This window comes from Cupressus sempervirens, chromosome 2, assembly GCF_028749045.1.
Source record: "Cupressus sempervirens isolate cs-2001-9-10 chromosome 2, ASM2874904v1, whole genome shotgun sequence".
Classification (NCBI taxonomy): Eukaryota; Viridiplantae; Streptophyta; class Pinopsida; order Cupressales; family Cupressaceae; genus Cupressus; species Cupressus sempervirens.
Window position 1 is genome coordinate 511,518,501 of NC_143119.1, and position 21,363 is coordinate 511,539,863.

General features: G+C 35.8%; 1 protein-coding gene across 2 annotated transcripts in view; it reads right to left on the bottom strand.

Moving 5' to 3' along the window:
- LOC149573219 (peroxisomal membrane protein PEX14-like) overlaps positions 1–20,268 on the bottom strand; it is a 58,817-nt gene extending 38,549 nt beyond the window's left edge. For both annotated transcript variants that reach the window (XM_089814398.1, XM_089814399.1), the window contains exons 1-7: positions 20,060–20,268; positions 19,065–19,135; positions 18,560–18,804; positions 18,329–18,377; positions 17,889–18,079; positions 17,333–17,519; positions 17,028–17,186 (exon numbers count right to left, since the gene is read on the bottom strand). In XM_089814398.1, the coding sequence (XP_089670524.1) occupies positions 17,028–17,186; positions 17,333–17,519; positions 17,889–18,079; positions 18,329–18,377; positions 18,560–18,804; positions 19,065–19,116 (883 nt within the window). In that variant the 5' untranslated portion in view covers positions 19,117–19,135; positions 20,060–20,268. The remainder of the gene's footprint in view (positions 1–17,027; positions 17,187–17,332; positions 17,520–17,888; positions 18,080–18,328; positions 18,378–18,559; positions 18,805–19,064; positions 19,136–20,059) is intronic.
- Between the last annotated feature and the right edge of the window lie 1,095 nt (positions 20,269–21,363).

Here is a 21,363-nt window from a genome sequence, read left to right on the forward strand (position 1 = left end):
GTATACTTTACTTTCTAACAACTGGTATCAAAGCATTTGGTCCTTGAAGCGAAAGTTTAACAGCTTAAGGAGATCCATGACTACATTCAAGAAGGAAAGTCTGAAATTTGAAGGAGTGAACTATGATAACTGGAAGGGAAGGATGAAGACTCACTTGCTATGCATGGGAGCAAATTATTAATTGTTGCAAGGGAAAGTAAGGTGCTGATAGAAGCAAAGGATCTAGAATCATGTACTCAAGATGACAAAGATATGTTCATGTGCAATATGTATGCTAGAGAAGCATTGTTATCAGCTCTTCTGGAATCTGAGTATGTTGAGGTAAAAGGCTTATACCTTGCACATGAAATTTGGACTTACTTACAAAATTTATTTGAAGGTGATTAATTTGCAAAGAAATCTAGACTTCAAAATTGGAAGAATATGTTGGATAATGCTAAGATGATGGAAGATGAATCTATTAGAGCATATTTTGGTAGGATATTTGAGATTGTTGCAAGAATGAAGAGTTGTAAAGGAACTCCAACAAAAGATGAAGTGCTACGGAAGATATTGAAATCTTTGACCCCTGAATATGCACACAAAGTTGAGTTCATTTAAAACATTATTTCTGTGACACTGAATTTTACCAAAGAAACATCACTTGGGAAGTTGCAAGCATTTGAACAGAAGTTGAAGCGAAACCAAGGAGCAACCAGGAAAGAGACAGCTTTTAGTGTATAGAAAGATAGAGTTATACTTACAAGGAGTGCGAGCACAAGTGGAGATTATGCTAGAGGAATGGATAGTCAAACAAGAAGAAGATAAGAAGATTGATGTAGGACTTGCATTACTTATGAAAAGGTAATTGTTAGTCATTTTAGCCCCCCTGCCCCCTTTTTGTTCCTGTTAGCTTGGTTTTTCACATGTTAAATTTTTTGCAAAATTGTAGTGAAAGATCAAGTTGTCATCAATACAATTAGGGATTGTGTGTTCTTTTATTGATTATGCCCTAGAAAAAAACCCTAATTGTATTGCTCTAATGTCATTTGTGCCCTAGGTCTCTAAATCGGTTGACATTGTTCGCATTTTCAAATATGCGCTGGAAGGTTTTTAAATAAAGCCCTAAAACCTTTAAAAAACCTTTTATTATAAAGTTTCGCGCAGCCCTTATAAATAATTTCATGAAAATCTATTTGCCCTAACACTTGACCCATCTCCAACCTAGGTTTACCTTTGGTTAGCCCGCCCTTTGTTTCATTTTAGTTTCTTAACCCAAGGGAGTCTTTTTTCGTGATCTTCAGATCTCAGATGATCGAGGATCATCACTTTCTCACTTTTGGAAGATGCACGAAAATTAGGTAAAGCGAGGAAGCGACAAGTTGACACCTATCCCTATAGGACCCTCTCTAAACACTATAAAATGATACATCTTCCGAGCCATTAATCAAATGTAGATCAACGCTTGTCATATTCTCGCTTTCTGAAGTTGCACAAAGGATAGCCAAAGAGAGAAAGCCAGTGTTCAACATGTGGACGTAATGGAACCAGACTCAAGTGTGGGCCGCAAAAAGGAATGTGTCAGAGCAAGTTGACAAAGTGACATGTTCTGGTTGGTCGAAGGTGCTGACTATGACAAAAGAACTTCAGTTATGTAGAAACCATTAGATCTTGTTAGATCGATGGTTGTCGCATTCTCGCTTTTCAAAGTTGCATGAAGTTTAGCCAAAGCAAGAATGTGATGTAACGACACATGGAGATGATAGGGTCGGCCCGTGTTGTGAGTTGCCAAAGGTTGCTATCAATATGAGGTTCCAAGTGGCAATTTTTAATTTGCTACGGATACAAAGCACAAGGAAAAACATTGCTTTGTCATAGCCGTCAAATTTCAGCAGATCAACACCTGTCACTTTCTCACTTTTCAAAGATGCATGAAGGATAGCTAAAGCAAGAAAGCGACGAGATGACACATGTCCTAATCGCCAAAAAGGTAAAGGCAGGAGATCGCATGATTGCAAGCAGTATCAAGCTTAAGATATGTTAAGTTGAAAAGGTATGAAGGGCAGCAGCAACAGTTAAGTTCACAGTTATCGCTCCATCGCACATGGTTAAGGGTTACCTAAAGTTAAGGTGGCAAAGTAGCGAAATGCTTTGATCACGGCTTCGCAAAGTTAAAAGATGTGTTAAGATTTCAAGCTGCGAGGTTGCAATTCAAAGCAAATGTTAACTCCTAGAGGTTTTCACAACATTGTTGGGTTAGAAGACAGAGCACTAAGCAGTTGCGACAGAGCGATCAGTAGTTGAAAGAAGTCTTCACAACCTTGCAGGTCAACATAGTCAATAAATAGATAAGGTCACAAGGTTGTGAAATGTAACCAAAACAGTTGAGTTAAGGGCTAGGCGCAACATCGCAAGGTTTCATTTGCAGTCAGGGTCTTTACCTGCGAAGCTGCTAAGTAAAATGGCAGTCAATCAAAACAATGATCGCAACATTGCATGATTCAAAAAAGATTTGTATATGGTGATTGCGAAGAGGCGACACATTAATGTTTGAGGCATTGCAACATCGCAAGTAAAAGAAATGTTAAGTTCTAAACTGCCACGAAGATGCGAGGCAGTAAGTTTCATGGTCATTGCTAGGTCAAAGTGGTTAGTGAACTAAAGTAATGGACAGCTGCGAAGCAGCGATAAAGCTTAGAATGAAGAGGTCGCAGTTTCACAAAGCCATGCAGTCAATGAAGAAATAGGGTTGCGAAGCAACGAACAAGAGCAAGTGCATCATCGTAGGCTTGACATGGCAATTATAAAAAAAAAGGATGATATGGTGGAACGCTTCAAAGATATAAGGCTACATGGCGAGGTTGACTATTGAATTCAATTTACTCGATGACAAAGCTGACCTGGCACTATTGTAAACACTATCAAAGCGGCTCACTAATGGCGAATAAATCCTTTGATCGCTTGCAACCATCTTTTTGGTGTTCTCGATGCCTGATAAATGCAAATTTCATTCTACCACCGCAATGGTTATCCATCTACTGGTCAGAGCAGGTATGGTCGTCGTTCCTGTCTCTTAAGGGCCCGAGTTTGCACATAAAAATCTGGTTTTCTAAATAGGGACAAGCATTCGATCAAATCTTCCTGGGATCAATAGTTATTGTTCTCTGCATCTTGAAGACAGTGGTTGAAGTCTTCTCAGTTATGCCTAAGCTATAAAGGCAAATTTTGTAACTCTTTCAAGGGTTAGTCTCTTCTAATTCTGATTAAGTTGTATTGCATACTTTACTATTGTAATTTCCTTTGCCTCTACGTGAATATCTTCTATGTTGTACCACTTTCTTCCATTAATATATTGTGCAATATCTTCTTGCTTGTTGTTAATGTGTTGCTTCCATTCTTCAACTTTTATGTTGTACCTATTTTGTCTTTGAATGATATAGAGTAAAGCTCCTTCCTTATAAAATTATATTGGTTTCGAATCTACATGTGGTTGTTGAGTTAAAACAAAGATTGAATCTATGTACTTTGGGATTATATTGATGAATTGTGCAATTCTAGGCAAAGATAAGACTAAACATACTATTTGGTGTATCACCCCTTTAAATTAGACTTGGTAGTTCGATTTCATGCATTTCCTTCTCCCTTTTCCTTTATAGAAATAGTTAGGTGCATCCTAATAGTGAGGAAGTCGGCCTTCTCCAAAGACTCAATCTCATTGTTCAAGTTCCATAACTTGGAGATCGTTTCCATGTTTCACAAAGTTGTCTTTAGGTCAAACTTCAGGCAAGGGTGCAAACTTTTGTGACAATAGTAACCTAAAGGAAAAAAAAATTTGCTTGTTGGACTTGCTAAGAAATTGGTCATTTTTCATCATAATTTCCTAATAGAGAAAAGAAGACAAGACCTAGGAAGCCTTATAAGTCAACAAAAAAATTACACAAGATTGCTTCTATGTTGATGAAGATGATAAATTCAATTTTAAGGTAATAAATTTCTCAGACAATGATAATGAATGATGAACTTGGATTTGTTGCTATTAAATAAGAGTCTTGAAAAAGAGGTGAAAGAAGAGGTAATAGATGAGAAAGCCTTAGTATCACATGTTGAGAACAAAAAGTCTGATTGGATTATAGATAGTGGTTGCGCTCACTATATGACAAAAGATATGAATAAGTTTGTTGTGTTTAACAATTATGATGGACGAGTGGCTAGAGTTGGAAATAATGCACCTTGTCAGATTAAAGGAAAAGGATCTATTACACTTTATGGGAAAACTAACACTGAGGATGTTTTTGTTGGAGGTTTGAAACATAATCTTTTGAGCGTTGGACAACTTGTGGATAAGGGATATCTGTATAATCAAGGATAAAGATGGTTAGTTGATCAGTACAAGTACAAGGACAAGAGGTGACATTTTTCAATTAAATCCTACTAAGATGACATGTTTGGTAGCAAAGGTTGGTGACGGTTATGACATAAGAGATTTTGTCTGTGGGACTAGAACAAGCGTTTAGATTCATTTTGAACTTTTTACCCATAATTCTAGAAACATATTGTTTATCGTATGATGAAACTTTCCATAAGGAATGTGTGATGGAAAAGCAAAAGAAGTGTTCATTTCCAAGCAAGATGTTTACTACTACAGTGAAGTAGGAGATTGTGCACACAGATTTGAGGGGTCCTACAAAAACTAGAGCATTCTATGGTGAAAGGTATTTTATGTTTTTTATTGATGATTTCAAGATGTTTACTACTACAATGAAGTTGGAGATTGTGCACATTGATTTGAGTGGTCCTAACTAGAGAATTCTATGGTGAAAGGTATTTTATGCTTTTTATTGATGATGTTGGTAGCATTTCTTAGAGAAAAGTCTGAAGCTTTTGAGAAGTTCAAGTTATTTAAGAATGGAGTAGAGAATGAATATGGATTAAAGACTAAATGTTTGGGTCCACATAGAGGAGGAGAATTCATTTCAAATGAGTTTAACATCTCTTGTGAGGATAATGGAATCAAGAGGTAACTTTCAACCCCTAACACACCCCAGCAAAATGGGAGAGCAGAAAGGAGAAACGGATCAGTTGGAGAGGCAGCTAGACCAATGATTTTTGAGAATAATGTTTCACATATCTTTTGGAGAGAAGAAGTGAACACCTTAGTATACACAACGAACAGAGTGCAGATCAAGCAAGGTAAAATAAGACACCCTCTAAACTATGGTTTGGACATACACCTATTATGAAATATTTTAAAATCTTTGGAAGTAAGTGTTATATCAAAAGAGATGATGATATTGGCAAATTTGACTCTAGAAGTGATGAAGGAATGTTCTTTGGATATTCTTTGAAGAATAAGGCATATAAATGTTTTAATCAAAAATTAAAAAGTATTGTTGAAAGCGCCGATGTGAAGATTGATGAGAAGTTCAGAATTTAGGGAAGAATACTTGATTATGATTCTAATGAAAATACTAATCAAAGGACTATCAATTAGAATGTTGAGCAAGAATTATTTTATGAGACTAACACTGATTTGCAAACAGAAATACAAAGAGAAAAACTGAGATCAGAACCTATAGCAAAAGTCATAACAGAGCAGGGAACACCTAATAGATATGTTGCAAGAAATCATCCTGTGAATCAGATCATTGAATGTGCAAACAAGGGAGTGATGACAAGAAATAAGATAAGTGAAGAATTATGTTTGATATCTCAAGTTGAACCTAAGACTGCAAATGAAGTTTGTAATGATGAATCTTAGATAAACGCTATGAAAGAGGAATTAGAACAAAGTGAGAAAAACAATACTTTGGGAGTTCGTTCCTAGACATAAAGAAAAGAATGTTATTGGAACTAAATGGATATTCAAAAACAAAATAAATGAGCAAGGAGAAATGGTAAGAAACAAAGAAAGATTAATATGCAAAGGTTATTCACAACAAGAAAGAATTGTTTTTGAGGACACTTTTGCCCTTGTTGCTAGACTTGAAGTAGTAAGAATCTTTTTGACATATGCAGCTAACAAGAATTTTAAAGTTTATCAGATGGATGTTAAGTCATCTTTTTTTAATGGTGAGCTTGAGGAAGAAGTTTACATTGAACAACCTGATGGATTTCCCCTGATAGAAGACAAGGACATGGTTTACAAATTGAAGAAAGCATTGTATGGATTGAAGCAAGCACCTAGAGCTTTGTATGCTAGATTGGATAAGCATTTACAAAATTTGGGATTTAAGAAAGGTAATGTTGATAGTAACATGTATTGGAGGAAACGATGAAGCTAGTAAGAAATTTTCAAAAGAGTGAAGAATGAATTTGAGATGACTATGATTGGTGAAATGAAGTATTTCTTGGGGTTGCAAATAACTTAGAATGAAGATGGCATTTCATATCACAAACTAAAAATCTTAAGGATTTGTTGACAAAGTTTGGTTTCAAGAATTGTAAACCAATTGGGACACCTATGGTTATAGGATGCAAATTATCAAGGATGAATCACCTAATACAATACAAACAAGATACAAATCTACGATAGGAGGATTGTAGTATTTGACTCGTAAAAGACCATATATAGCTAATACAGTTGGAATTGTTACAAGATTCCAAGTCGATCCTAAAAAGACACATTTCGCAGCAGTAAAAAGGATATTCAAATATTTGAAGGGTACATCAGATTATGGTTATGGTATGACAAAACACGTGACATTACCTTATGTGCATACACAGATGCAAATTGGGCAAGAAATGTTGATACCAAGAAAAGTACAAGTGGTGGAGCATTCATTTTAGGAGGAAGATTGGTTTCATGGCTAAGTAAGAAACAAAATTGCATATCACAATGTACAGCAAAAGTAGAGTATGTTGCAATAGCAAACAATTGTAATCAGATAATTAGGATGAAGCAGATGTTACAAGACATTGGTATTGAATTTTCATAACCTATTATCATACACTGTGACAACACAAGCACAATTAATATATCGAAGAATCCAGTGTTACATTCAAAGATTGAGCATATTGCAATAAAGTATCATTTCTTGAGAGAGAAGGTAGCAAAGAAAGAAATCAAATTGGAGTATGTTAGTACAAAGGAGCAGATAGCAGACATATTTCCAAAACCTTTGGCTAAGGACACCTTTGAGTACTTAAGAGGCATGCTTGACATTATGCCCCAACCTTCTTCAGAGTAGTTGATGTAGGATTGCATCAGTCTAGTATACCAAGAGCTTATTCTTACATTTACACTGTATGTTGGTAAAGTTTCCTTGGGGGAGTAGTCATTCGTGGATAGAGTTGCTGAGAACTCTTCAGCATAGTTGAATAGTGTCTTTTGACACTTGGTAAGCTTTTTCAGATTGTATTGAAGATGATTGAACTTCGAGAATTAGCATAATGGCACCTTTGTCATTGATGTCAATGGGAGAGAGATATACTTGAAAAACACAATTGTATTGATGTTACTTTGGGGAGAGATATGGAAGAGATATACATTAATGGAGAAGTAGCATGAATGGGGGAAAGTATCTTTGTTGCAAATTGATGTATTGTATTGGTCGGTTGAGTTTGTAGATGAGGAAGAAATATATTTGGTATTTTTGGAACTTTTGATGTTTTTCATAATATCTTCTCATCAATGCCAAAGGGGGAGATTGGTGGCATGAATGCCTTAGGGAAATTGCTAGTATGCTTAGGGAGATGATTGAGAGCTTATGTGTTATATTCATGACTTGATTTGTCTTGTTGGATTTTGACCCCAAAAAATAGATAAATAGCAATAACAAATAATCAGAAAAGATACAAGAGACACTCAGAAATATCTTAGGAAAACCCTTCAAAAATAAAGGGAAAAACCCAACTACACAACAAAAGATCACAATATTGATAATAAAATTCATGTGTACAATACCTTTCGCTAGATGTGATATATATAACACAAGAGAGACTCTTCACTTTACAACAAAAGGTCTCTTGAAATTCCCAACAATATAACTCTTTATTACAAACACAACTCTTCATATTTTCATGCCTTAATGCATGATGAATAACACGTGTCATTGTATTTAATATTATAATTATCATAAACGTCCTTTTAAATTGAAGGTGACTATAATAGGGAATTCACACCCAAAGATCAAGATTTCTATCGCACCTACAAACTCCAACACTCCCTCTTAGCAAGACAGAGAAATCTTTACCTAAATAGTCACACGACTAAAACCAAAAATGTCAATGACAAAATCTAATCACATAGATCCTATAAAATTTCATGGCACCACTCAACATGAAAACCCTGCAGGAAACACAAACAATTTTTATCAGGATTTTGTCATGAAATCTCTCAACATGACACTAATAGAATAATATACTTATTGTTGGTAATCATGGAATCACTCAACATAATAGTCCTAAAACAATTACTCATAATCATAGAATCATTCAATATGATAGACTTGTAAGAATCACAACTAAGCCTTTAATCACAAACTATCTCAACATGAACTTTTATGGAATCTCTCAACATGACATTCAACTCCCATCACAAAACCTCTCAACGTGATGTCATCATGAACTCTCTCAACATGATGTTGAGTTCCCAGAGTAAGAGTTATCATAGTTGATTCTTACAATCTTATTTATTCACACAAGAACAAAAATAGGCATAACAAAAACAAGACTTAGTTCCATTTAAGTCTCGAATACCACAAGCATATATGAGAATGATGGGGATTTTATAAGCAATCCCTCTTAATTATGAAGCCTCCCTCTAAAGCTCAACATCTCCCTCTGGAGTTATAATCCTTATCTTGTTGCATCCTACAACCAAGAGAGAGAAAATCAACTTATCAATGCTACGAGTATATATAACAAAATTCATGAACTCTTCAAAAATAATGCTAATGTTTATGTTGATGCCAAACAAGATCCATTCAATCGTTCTAGCCCTCTTGCTACAAATATCAATGTTGAATTTTTCCTCTAGAAGGCACTTCTACATAAATCTTTCATCCTCCCTCTATTTCTATAGGCCAAACTCTAATAGCTTCCACAACCTCAGGAAGAATCACTATGCTTCCCACTGAGAATCAAAATCTATGAAACCATTATTCTATAGCAATCACTATTCTCAGTAATCAAATCAATATTCAAGGAAGAAGAAAAAAACTTATCTATTTGATTTTCTCCAATGTCACTACCAAGCATTTGCCTTATCAAATTCTGACAGGCCATTCTCCTCTCTACAACTTTATTTAATGCATCAAAGTCTATTTGACAAGGCTCTCCACAATGTTTGTTGTGTCTTACAATACTCCCTCTCTCTCTTACACAAATATATCTTCAGGAGGCTTTGTCAAATAAGAGTTGAATGTGCAAATGTAATTCGCTCCTCCTCCAATACTCCTCTATAACTTCACAATAATATAAGAAGGGAACCTCTGAGAGAAATCACAATATAAAAATCACACTTCACAAAGCAACTTTGCCTTTTTCTTCAGCATGGTTGTTTTTACAAAAATGTGCAGAAGTAAGTCTCCTTGGAATTCCCAATGCCTCAGAAGAGAAGTTACTTGTGCTATCATGTCACATGGCATGAATGTTCGTTTGCTTGTGCTGCTGACATGACATACATCGTCACCTCCTATGTAATTGTTGCTTTCAACAGGTCAAAAAGATTTATGGTAGAAACCGAAAGTGACAAAGGAAATTTAGGAATCGTTAGCGTCGATATCTGTCTTTCTTTGTCATAAAAAATATGATTGTGGCTTGTTCTCATTCCAATGGGAATCCATCTTGCGGTAATAATTTCTAAAACTACCATTTTATTTCCCTTTGCTCTTGATGTTTATTTTTTGCCCATCTTCCTACCAACACTGATCGAAAAAGCAATATTTGATCTTCGAAGAACAAATGCCAAAAAAGTCATCAAACAATAAGCGAAAATTACTGGAGGAAATTGTAACCAAAGGAAGACATAAAAGATAGACCTCAACTTCCGCCAACTTTCACCACCAATATAGCATTCGCAAAATTGCAAAATACACATAACCACCATATAAAAAAAAACTTGTCAATGGAAGAAGGGAAGAGAACAAAGAACATCTCATTCTGAAGCAATTTTAGCACTCACAACCGTCCCTCTGCACTCTGTCCTCCTTGTCAATTGAAACCTTGAGAATATGCACTGCTATCTTCGCTGAATGGAGATTCTACAACGTTCACCAATCAACCCGTAAGTTTCTGAGAAAGACCTGCATCTCTCATACATAAGATAAGATAATAATATTAATGTCCACAAGAAACCAACAAGGTTTATGCGACTGAGCATACAAACAGAAGAGCCGGCCAAAGAAAAAGCACCAAACGGTGACTGAGAAGAAACAAAAGCGAGAAACCAAACAAGAGAGAAGACAAGGTAAAGACTAAGGGTCCTTCCTTGTTACAAAGAAATCAGTAATAGAGGAGTAAACCCATGAACAATCCATAGTCTTAGAATATCATGTAGAACCACTATAGGACTGTCGCTGCCTGGAAAGACTGGTGCAGTGTCTAACCAATTTGGAATGAGAAGTACTGGAAGGCCTTTTCAAACCACATGGAGGACACAAGGGAGAGAAAAAGGCAGTAATGAGCTGGTCTAAAGTACGGCCCTGAGGTATAAAAGACTGCAAGGTAATCTCCCGAAGGTGGGTGGCCTCCTGAAGATAAAGTGCAAGACATCACTAATCAATATAGCTGAAGAACATTGAAAGAGAAGAAGAGTCTCTGAAAAGGCAATAAAATCTTCCTCTGATCTCATAGTAGAGAGGACATTGAAAATTGAAGTGGATCTCAGTCTCAGCCTCTGCCAAAGTACACAACTGACATATCTGATCATCTTGATCCACATGGTGATCGGTCCAAGCCCTGAGGCGGTAAGAACCAACTCTGAAAGAGCCTAAAGAAAACCGTAAGGCATGATTCCAGAGCCGATAGCCGATAGAGATAAGTAGGGCAAACAATAATACCATCCTCAATCTCAAGAAAATGCTCAGCATAGAAGGCCATCTTAGGTCACAGACCTCCCGAGGGATTACTCCAAGTAGTGGTAATGTACTGTCTATAAATATCCTATCTGACATGCTCGTTCAACTCCTGACGTGAAGGGAGAAGATGAGCAGGAGCATCAAGTGAAAACTAGCAAGGAGGAAGACAATCTATCTCAATACCAATCGAACCCAACAAAGAGGTAGCCTGGGCGTACCAACAATGAGACCTAGTAGAAGTGTCGGATCACATAATCTGAACAGAAGAATAGTATGCCAAATGAGAGTATCTGTGTCAATCAACACCCGACTACATAAAACCACAAAGCTAATGAAGAAACCAAATCAAGTCAAAAATGGTGACAAGTTTGAGATGAGCTCCAAACTCAACTAAGACAATGTTGTGAGAGGTGAGATTGTGACGTCTTATGATAGGCTGTAACATTAACCTCTGAACCCGCTCAATAGACGCCCAATTAGAAGCAATAAGAGAAGGCCCCCAAACAACCGAGCCATAGAGAACTGTCGGACGAACCAAGGAGTCCAAAAGGGACAACTTGGACAAAATATCCTAGAAATGATGCTTGAAGCATTGTCTTTCCAGCAAAGCCAGGGAACCCATGCCTTTACTAACTTTGGACTAAATAGCTTGTCTCAAGCTAAAGCGCGGCCCCAAGAACTTCACACCAAGATACATATAAGAGAGGGTAATCTCAACTTCCTGACCCTAAAAGAAGAAATGAAGATAAGAGGTCTTTATACAGTTAAAGACCATAACCCGAGTCTTAGACAAATTGACCACAAGCTGCCGCTGATCACAAAAAGAAGCCACTTCGAAAAGGCACTCAACAGACATGACCCAATTATCCAAGCCGCATTTTGCTTGAAGGTAGGAACCATCGCAGATATGTGAAGAGAATATGAATGCTCGGAATAGCACCACTCATTCAAAAGCACAAATCTCTAGTTATCGAACACAAATTATCATTTTCTTTATTAGAACATGGTACTAGTCTTGCCTGCTTTTCTACTAGTTTTGCCTGCTTTTCTTGACATGAGTTGTGAAAATGGCTGCAATTTTTGCAATGTTTTTGCTTGCCTTCACAATATTGTGTAGACCAGCCAAGTCATCATCGAATGCCTTGACTCCTTCCCATTCGCCAAGACCTCCTAAATAGAGAGCTTGAATTATCAAGATCCCAACCACCACTTGACAGAGTTGTCCAGCGCACAGATGGTTGCCTAGGGATGCTGGGCGAATATTTGACTATAGACAGACTTCTTCCTTGAATTTTGATGGTTCCAAATCCTCAACTGATGAATTTAGATCAGATAAAACACAATGTCAACTTATAACATATTGAAGTCCTAACATTTCATTCCAATAGCGATGGAGACGAGCATAATAAGAATAATACATATGAAATAGAAATTGAATTAATAGAGACATGCATGCATCTCTCTCACAACACTTGCAGACATATTTGACCCTGTACATTCTTCTTTATTCTCGTTGTCAACCTAGCTCTAATACCATGTTGGATTTTAACCCAAAAAATGGATAAACAACAATAACGAATAATCAAAAAAGATACAAGAGACACTTTGAAATATCCTAGGAAAACTCTTCGAAAATGAAGGGGAAAACCCAACCACACACAACAAAAGATCATTATATTGATAATAAAATTCATGTGTACAATGTCTTTCGCTAGATGCGATATATGTGTGTGTGTGTGTGTGTGTGTGTGTGTGTGTGTATAACACAAGAGAGACTCTTCACTTTACAATAAAAGGTCTCTGGAAATTCCCAACAATATAACTCTTTATTACTAACACAACTCTTCATATTTCCATGCCTTAACACACATGATGAATGACATGTGTCATTGTATTTAATATTGCAATCATCATAAACATAATTTTCAACTGAAGCTGACTATAACAGAATTAACTTTCAATGATAAAGATTTCTATCATGACTACAAACTCCAACATGACATTGATGTCAACGTATCAGTTTTTTGCACAGTTCAGGCAGAGTAACAAAGATAATTTTGTTCAGCACGGTTCATGGATGCACAGTTACATTCAGCAAGGTTAGCAATATGTTCTTGGATGTGTATAGATGCTTTGCAGAGGTTTCGCAGAGAGTTGGTTACAAGCCACTGTACAAGAAAATGTATGTTGTTGTTCGTGTTGAATCATTTTTATGGAATTAAAGCATGTTAGCAGGCTTGGATTTTGGTCAAAAACATATTCGATATGGCAAATTTGGTTTTCAGTTTGTGAAGACTTTTGAAGGATAACATGGATGTTATTCCTTGGAGATCAACTGTGTTATGTTATTGATGTAATTTATATTATAGCATGTGGAAATTAATTGTAATATCTTATGATGGTCCTATATTATTCAATATACATTTGGGAAGTCTCAAGGCCCACTCAATTAGTTGATTAGGACTTGGTATAAAGGAAAGAAGTTTCATTGGTTGAGAATCATCATATGCGGTCATATGTAATGTAATGTGATTGTATGCAAAGTTGGAAGCAAATTTTGCTAAGGTAGTAGCAGAGATAGATGTTGGTGATGTATTGAAACTTCACAGGAACTGTATTGGCAAGATAAGTTGTTATTATAGTCAATTCATTTTCTTGGATATTTTATTCTAAATTTTTTAGTGAGAACAATTCTGAAGCAATTTGGATAGTGGGTTCAGTTGACTTCTTATCAGCTCCTAACAGGATTAAAACGGCTCCTAACAGGGTTAGATTCTTCTAACAAAGATTCGAAGTCTCCAAAACAAGGACTCAAATGTACTGATTGTATTTATTTGACTCCTAACAGGGTCACATCCTTTCACAAGGAACTTTTATATTAGTACATCATCTTGTGGGCATCATTCCCACTAGGGTTTTCCCTCTGATCAAGGGTTTCCCTAGTTAATATATCTTTTGTCATTTTGCATGGTTATCATCTTGTGGCTGTTATGTCTTTTGGTTGTATATTTCAGATTTGATAAAGTTGTTATTGAAACTTCAAAGTGCATCTTCAGATTTGACATAGTTTATCTTGTGCCAAGTGTGGTTTAACTCCTCCAATCACTGACTTCTCTTTTAGACCTCTTGAAACTCTGATCGGGCATTGTTCTTTGTCTTGCACCAAAACTTAATTGTTTCACATCATGATAGACTAACCTGGCATCATAAAAAGACTTTTCTTTGGTGGTGTGATTTGATGTTTCAAACATTGCTCTTGCACAATCTTTCACACTTTACAAAGCAACAACAATATATTGGACTCCATCAGACAAACCATCCATGTTGGTGCCATCCTTTTAAATTCTTTGGTTTTTTTGGAACTTGTAACTTTCTTCAATTTAACAGACCGGTTGCAAACCTCTAATTCATACCATCATGTGTTATTTTGAAAGATAGTGCACCATCTTTATTAATTCTTTTCTAAATGTCAAAGCTTGTGTCTTTGAGCCTTCATCATTCCTTGCTCAAATCAGCATGTTGGCTAAACTTGTTCGCACTCTAAAAGTGCATTGTGAAGACTCATTTCACAGTTCTTCACCCACAGCTACCATAGCCAAGAACTTCATCTTTAGCTTGGAATATTGCAACAACGGCCAATCTACAAGAATTCGTGAGTAGAAACAATGTAAACTTTGATGTGACACATTTATAACGTGACCAAAAATGATTATATTATATCTTAAGCTCTTAACAAATCATTAAAAACAGTATGGAGTTGTCAAAAATTCATAACAATTTCAAAAGTTGCACCGATCATATTCTACAAAGCCACATCATTGTCAAATGTTTTAATCACTGGTTCATGCAATGTGACTTTCAAATTCCATTGAAAAGACCTGTCTGTGCCATGCAACAAACATTTGAATCACACACCTATATTTGAAGACATATATAAACTTATTGGTTCCAAGAAGGTTCATGATTATGACCATAACGAGTTCCAATGCTTGTCGTGTTCATCTAAATCAGTTTCCATGTCCAATGACCATCACACAACATTATTGGTCATTAGCATAACATCTTTGCTTGCACTTGCTATAAACAAAGAATCATTCAACATCACCAGGGAGCAAGAAATCAGAAGAAGGATATTAGATGAACATTAGAACAAGTTGAGTCACAAAACAAGAGAAGAGAAGTTCCAAGAGCATCATATATTGCATATCAGCTCAGAAGATGGTAATTAAAGAATCACAGTGATTGTGCTTGCAGTTTATTGTAAAGAGGACTGCAGTCTCATGCAAAAAAGGATGCTTGCAGTAATTAAGAATGCAAATCAGTAAAATCTCTGTTCCATTCATATGTGTTTGATGCATTTTGTAGAGTGGTTAGTGAGCTCTTAACTGAAATTCATGACTGCATCAAATAAGAAAGCATAGCTGCTTTATGGGGGCAATCTCTACATCCAATGAACCAAGAAATTGATTCTGATAAAAATGATTTCCAAATGAAAACCGCTCCTTGTGATGGAGAAAAATATAAGTTTAAAAAGCAGTTTAGCCCCTAGTTAGAGGGACTGACCAAAAAGCAAAAACTAATTAAACTACTATGAAAGAGTCGTGCACACCACATTTTAGACACTCCACACTTATACCACATATACTAACACACCCTGAATTAAAGGTAAAACAAATTCTGGAAGTATGTTCATCCTACTGATTCAAAGATACAGGTTCCTAGGCAGAAAATTGGAACACTGGAATGATAGAAAGCATCTATTTGTACTTGTCTTCAACATCAGCTGATATAAGTTCAAGGTTGCACGGGGACCAGGGGTACTTGGGTACTTAAGGTACAGGTACAGGTACAACTAGTTTTCAAAGTAGGAGACAGGTATTTGGGTATTCCAATTTTTTTAATATAATTCAATCTTTTTATAGAAATCTGAAAATATGAAGCATACCAATGAGTTTTCAAAACAAGAACTGTGACAAGGTTTGCAGATGTAATGTATTGCTTTCAGTTTCAAATTCACAATATGTTTGTAATTACAATACATGCCAAATGTTTGGAAGCATAACAAAGTAGGCAAACTTTAACCAAGAACAAAAATCATAAATCTTATAACAATGACAAATTGCAAATTATAAACTTCTAACTTGAACGGTGATAAATTTTACTGTTAATCAGTATTGTTTCAATGTTTCAAACTGAATACATATTGAATTAAGCTCGATAAACAAGTTGATACAAATACAGAAAACTGAAACAAAAATCAGAAGTCTTAATCAGGGTCCTTCACTATGATGCTCTCCACCAATTGCCACCAAGTACCTACTGAGTACCTGGTATGCATCCCAGGAGTATGGGTACGAGTACCCATACAACATAGGATAAAACTCACTTAGTTAAAAGAAAAAATTTAAAAATACAGTAAGTACTATGTATCTTGAAATTAATTTCATTGGTAAAAAATAAATTCATCCAGTTTTGAAGAATATTACAAATCCAAATTCATAGAAACTTTCTGAATTTCCAAATGACAATCTGCTAGATGGACTCCAATATCCCAATTAATATAAATACTCTGGAAATAACAAGTTCTAAGTTCTAACAGATAAATAAATTTCTAACTTTACAGATGACAAGGATCTGCTCAGACACAACCAACAGACAGAGCAGTCCAAAAAATGGTTAAAGCAAACACCCCTAATTACAATGAATCTTGTCGTGCTTATAGTTGAGCAAGCCTTCTCTTGCAGTAAGACCTACTCCTAAAGACAGAATTCTTCCCAAATGAGCTTATCCATGCTTTATCAGTTATCCTCCTCAAGCAGTCATTTCAATCACTTTATCTGCTTTGATTTATTTTATATGAATCAATATGTTTTAGTATCACTCTATTTTCTTAAAAAGGACTTGTGCATTATTCTTAATCTATCTTTGTTGAATAAATTTATCTTTCAATTCTTGCTCATATGTAACATTTTATTGTGTTAAAGAGTCCTCTTAGTGAATGAATTGCTGCACTGAGCACATTAGACATACCCCTATTTGTCTCGCTTGCACTTTGACTGTCTAAACGGCTACCAGCAATATGTACTCGGTGCCTCTGGTTTTCTATCTCCTGAAGAGCAATTTTCATGGACTTCATTTCTTTTGTTTGCTCTTCCAAAGAATGTATCAGCCCTTCCAAATGTTTGCTATCTGGCAGAGAACACTAAACAAACGTAAATTGAAGCATACTATAGAATACATATTTTCGTTCTCCTCTAATGTTCAGGTAATCATGGCAAGACTTTTGAAGGAAATTCGCGTGAGGATTGAAAACCACAAAAGCATCAATTGCAGACCTTCAAGTTTTGATTTAAGCATTTCTCTGCTAGCTTCAGCTACTTCAGCTGCTGCAGCAGCAGCAGCTTTAGCTGCAGCCAGAGCCTCCTCAGCTGGACTAGGTGCTATAGCCTTCTTTTGTTCAAGCTCGTCAGCTCTGGAAGCAATCTGCCGAATCCAAGATTTGAATCTGGGAATAACTGCTTTCTGGAAAAAGACAAACCATCATCAAGTGCAACATTATCCACAACAAAATGAATACGGCAGAGAACATTTACCTTACAATAGCCAAATAATTTCAGCATAGGTATACGCTAATAGTATTATAGAGTTTCTTTGTAAATCCAAGTTTACATTTACTGGCAACTTACTACAAGTAAAAGGAAATTAAAATGAATAATAGATTTTAATATATCACCAAGTGGCTATGAATATCTTATAATTGTAACTTTCTCTTGTATTACCATTAGTCTAGTGATTCCTTCTTCCTTGTGATCTGGGACTAATTTTTGCAGACAATGTGTCAAGATTTGTAAAGAATATAACTAGATTCCACAAATATACGTAAAAGCCAACCTTGAAAATCACACCCGTTCCAGCACCAGTTGCAGAAAGCAATCCCAAAGCCAAAAGAAGGTGTGTCCAATGAAAACTTGACGGTTGAACCATAGGTGGTGTTGATGCTGTAGCATGTGTGACAGCAGAGGGCTGTAGAGTTTGAACAGTAGCTTGAGATTGTTGAGTGGCAAGTGGCATTAGTTGCCTCTCTTTATAAAGACAAATAGAAAACAATTTCAGTGATTTAGTTCTCCCCATAATCCACTATAATATAAAGCATTTACAAACAGACCTAGTGTGAGGATAAGAAAAAAAAATTGTTGTAATCATGTTTTCTAACAGCAGACTAATAATTGTGTGCACCAGAAACACTCAGTGGTTTGTCCTAAAAAAAGCAGCAAACCAATAGCTAAACAACTGAAGATTTTTAAGAAAAAAAGTCATAGGTGATTCCTTGCCTTGAGTTGGCACAGTTGTTCTTGCAGCCAATTCTTGAGAAGAGGGATCCTAGAATGCATTACAAAAAATTAGTAAGCCACAGAGCTCTCTGCACATGCACATCTCTTAAGTGCATGTATGCAAGTAAAACTGTAGCAATGTAATTGAATATAGAAATGTAATGACAGAAGAGAGGGATGAAAAAAATAACTGTCAAAGGAGCATGCAAGAAAAATGAATGACTTTCTTACTGGCACGCGGCGAAATGCTTCATCAATTTCCTCCTTTGTTAAGCCCTTTCTTTCAAGAAATGAGCGCCGATACATGACAGGAGAGCCTCTAACTTTAGGGTGAGATAAAAATTTGACTGCATTTTGCACTTGATCTTCTCTAGTGGGCTCTGAATTTGCAAAAGGCCAACTCCCATCCTTTTCCTTTGTAATGTCTGCTTTGTCTTCAGGAGATCCGCCACCTTCAACCAGTTTCACAGATTCGCCTGCCAATTTAGAAAAAAGCCAATGTGCATGAAACATAATAAACAATATAAGGAGAAAGAAGTGTAGATGTATTTAAAGAGCAATTTGGTCGTTCTAAAATAAATTGACACCAAAACCCACACTGAAATATACAAAATAGATAAAATCTTGAGAATTTATTAAAGATTGAAAATGCGAACACTATATATTTCAAAGCCTGAATTCAAATATTATACTTGCGAATCAAAAACAGTGTTCAAATGGCAAATGTGTAACATACCTGATAATTGTTTGCCATCAATTTGATTTGGAGGAGAAGATTCAGTCGTCATCTATTCCACCCTTCGCTCTCTACACATAGTTGAGTACTTTAAGTAGTGGTTAAAGACGGAAAAAAGAAAACAATGTGAAACAGACGTTGCTCTGAGATTAGTTATAGTTAGGTTGCTAGGATCACTGAACAGTAAATTCTAACTCGGTGGCCAAAAAGAAACAACAATCTAAAACAATTTTTATATAAGCACCATCTGATTTCAAGGAAAAGGTCCTATGCATGGATTGAGATCAAAATTTCTGATAATTGAGAAAATCCAACACAATTGCATCGAGAAACCATTCTTGTTGACACTTATGCATTGCAAAACATTACAATCCTTGATCTCATTAAAAAATAATCCCACAGATTGTTAAAAAATTGCATCATAAAACTTATATAGGTCACGAAAAGTGGGGGGAATAGAGAAGTTTGCACAAAATGGATTGAAAAAAAATTCTTGAACTACCCAATAGTATGTCCATAAAATACGATGGTATAAAGGATGGTGTGCGAACCCCGAGCAAAGACGGATCGGCGCAGTATTTAAAGAACTATGACACTCCAAACAACAAGGCCACTGATATCTAACTGATAAACCTCCTCAACATACTATAGAGGGTCCTTAGTTTCAACTTCTGACTGGTCCGTATAAAACATCATGAACAACTCTGAAATATTCAACATATATTAGAAAATCACTATTTATATTAGTATTCTTTATCTAATTTTAGCGGAAAATTTTGTGTTTCAATTTTATTTTGATGCAATTCTATCATGCACATCCTATATTTTTCCAGTCTATTGACACTGAGAATAAATTCGAGCGGTCGCAAAACCAGGAGCATACTCATATGCAGGTAGCAATTCTTTCATTTCGTTCTACAAAGTGATTTAAAAATTCTCTGGCCAAATATGTATATGTATTGCTAACATGGTGAAAAACCTGGCACTTTCCTTACCCTGAAACCGAATCTAGCCCTCTACAGAAAGCCTTCATGCGCTTCTGCAATATTATATTATCCAGAAATATCAGGCTGCGAATAGATATGGTTTGCTGATTTCAGAAGTGTACAAAGATGAGCTGAGGAAAGACAGCTGGGGTTCGAACTCCTCCCCTCTTCAACATTAGTACGAGGAAGAAGACGATAATTAGACGATTATGTATCGTAGGAGAAGCAAAGCTTCGGTCAGAAGAACATTAATATTTTTAGTGAAAGAAAATCGATAAGTGGGCCCAGTTCTATGTCACTCCCCTTCGGATCATCAAAGCTGAACATAATTTTATAACTTCAAATATAAAATATAATCAATATTATTTATTTATTTATTATTAGTCCTACCTAGTTGTCCCTTGTCAATTAATTTTCGTAACCAAAATTACTTTATTTCTAAAATTTATAAACTGAATTAATTTCTAATGGACAATTTTTTTTTGAATGGGTCTTAATTTTCACGGGGTTCATTACAATTTTATGTATTAAATTTTATTTTTTAAATCTACAAGTCTCTAGAAAGTTCCACAATCTTGTACAACTAAATTTTCAAAAGCTCCACCCTGGTTAGCAACACTAGCAGAGGGTATGGGGGCAGTGAAGACAAAATGACGGGGGCAAACACAGACATAGCGACTTCTGCAGAATAATGTACATTAACAAAATTTAAAACATCCATCCGTGAAAATAAATTTGTTGTAAATGATTTGGGTATGATTTGGATTTGATCTTACTAGGATGTCGAGGCCTCTGAAAGTATCTTTCAACCAACTCACAAAATCTGATACACTATCCATTTCATCCATTTTTCTCACAAATAAATGAAAATCCACATGAAATTCATTACTAAAACCATAGGTTCTAAATGGGGAAACTAAATGAAAACATATTGAAACTCATTACTAAAACCAAAGGGTTTTAAATGGAGAAACTGAAAGAAGCAGAATGAATAGAAATGATATGATAGATTTTAATGATGTCCGCAAGGCTAAAGTAGCCTATGGGACCTACACGATCACCCCCCAAGGTAGGAGCAAAACTAATCTAGCTACAAAGTTTTGGTTAACTTGTCTCTCCTTCTCTAAAGTTTGATAATTAGAATCGTTGTTCTCTTCACTTGATCTTCCTCGCACAAGTGGCAAAGTCCTTATTTTGTAATATCTCTATATAACCAAATCTGATGTCATTGTATGCCAGGCAATCCTTGACAAAGTGTTGCTTCATCTCTATTGCTCCCATATTACAAAATAAACACATTTTGTCTGCCCACT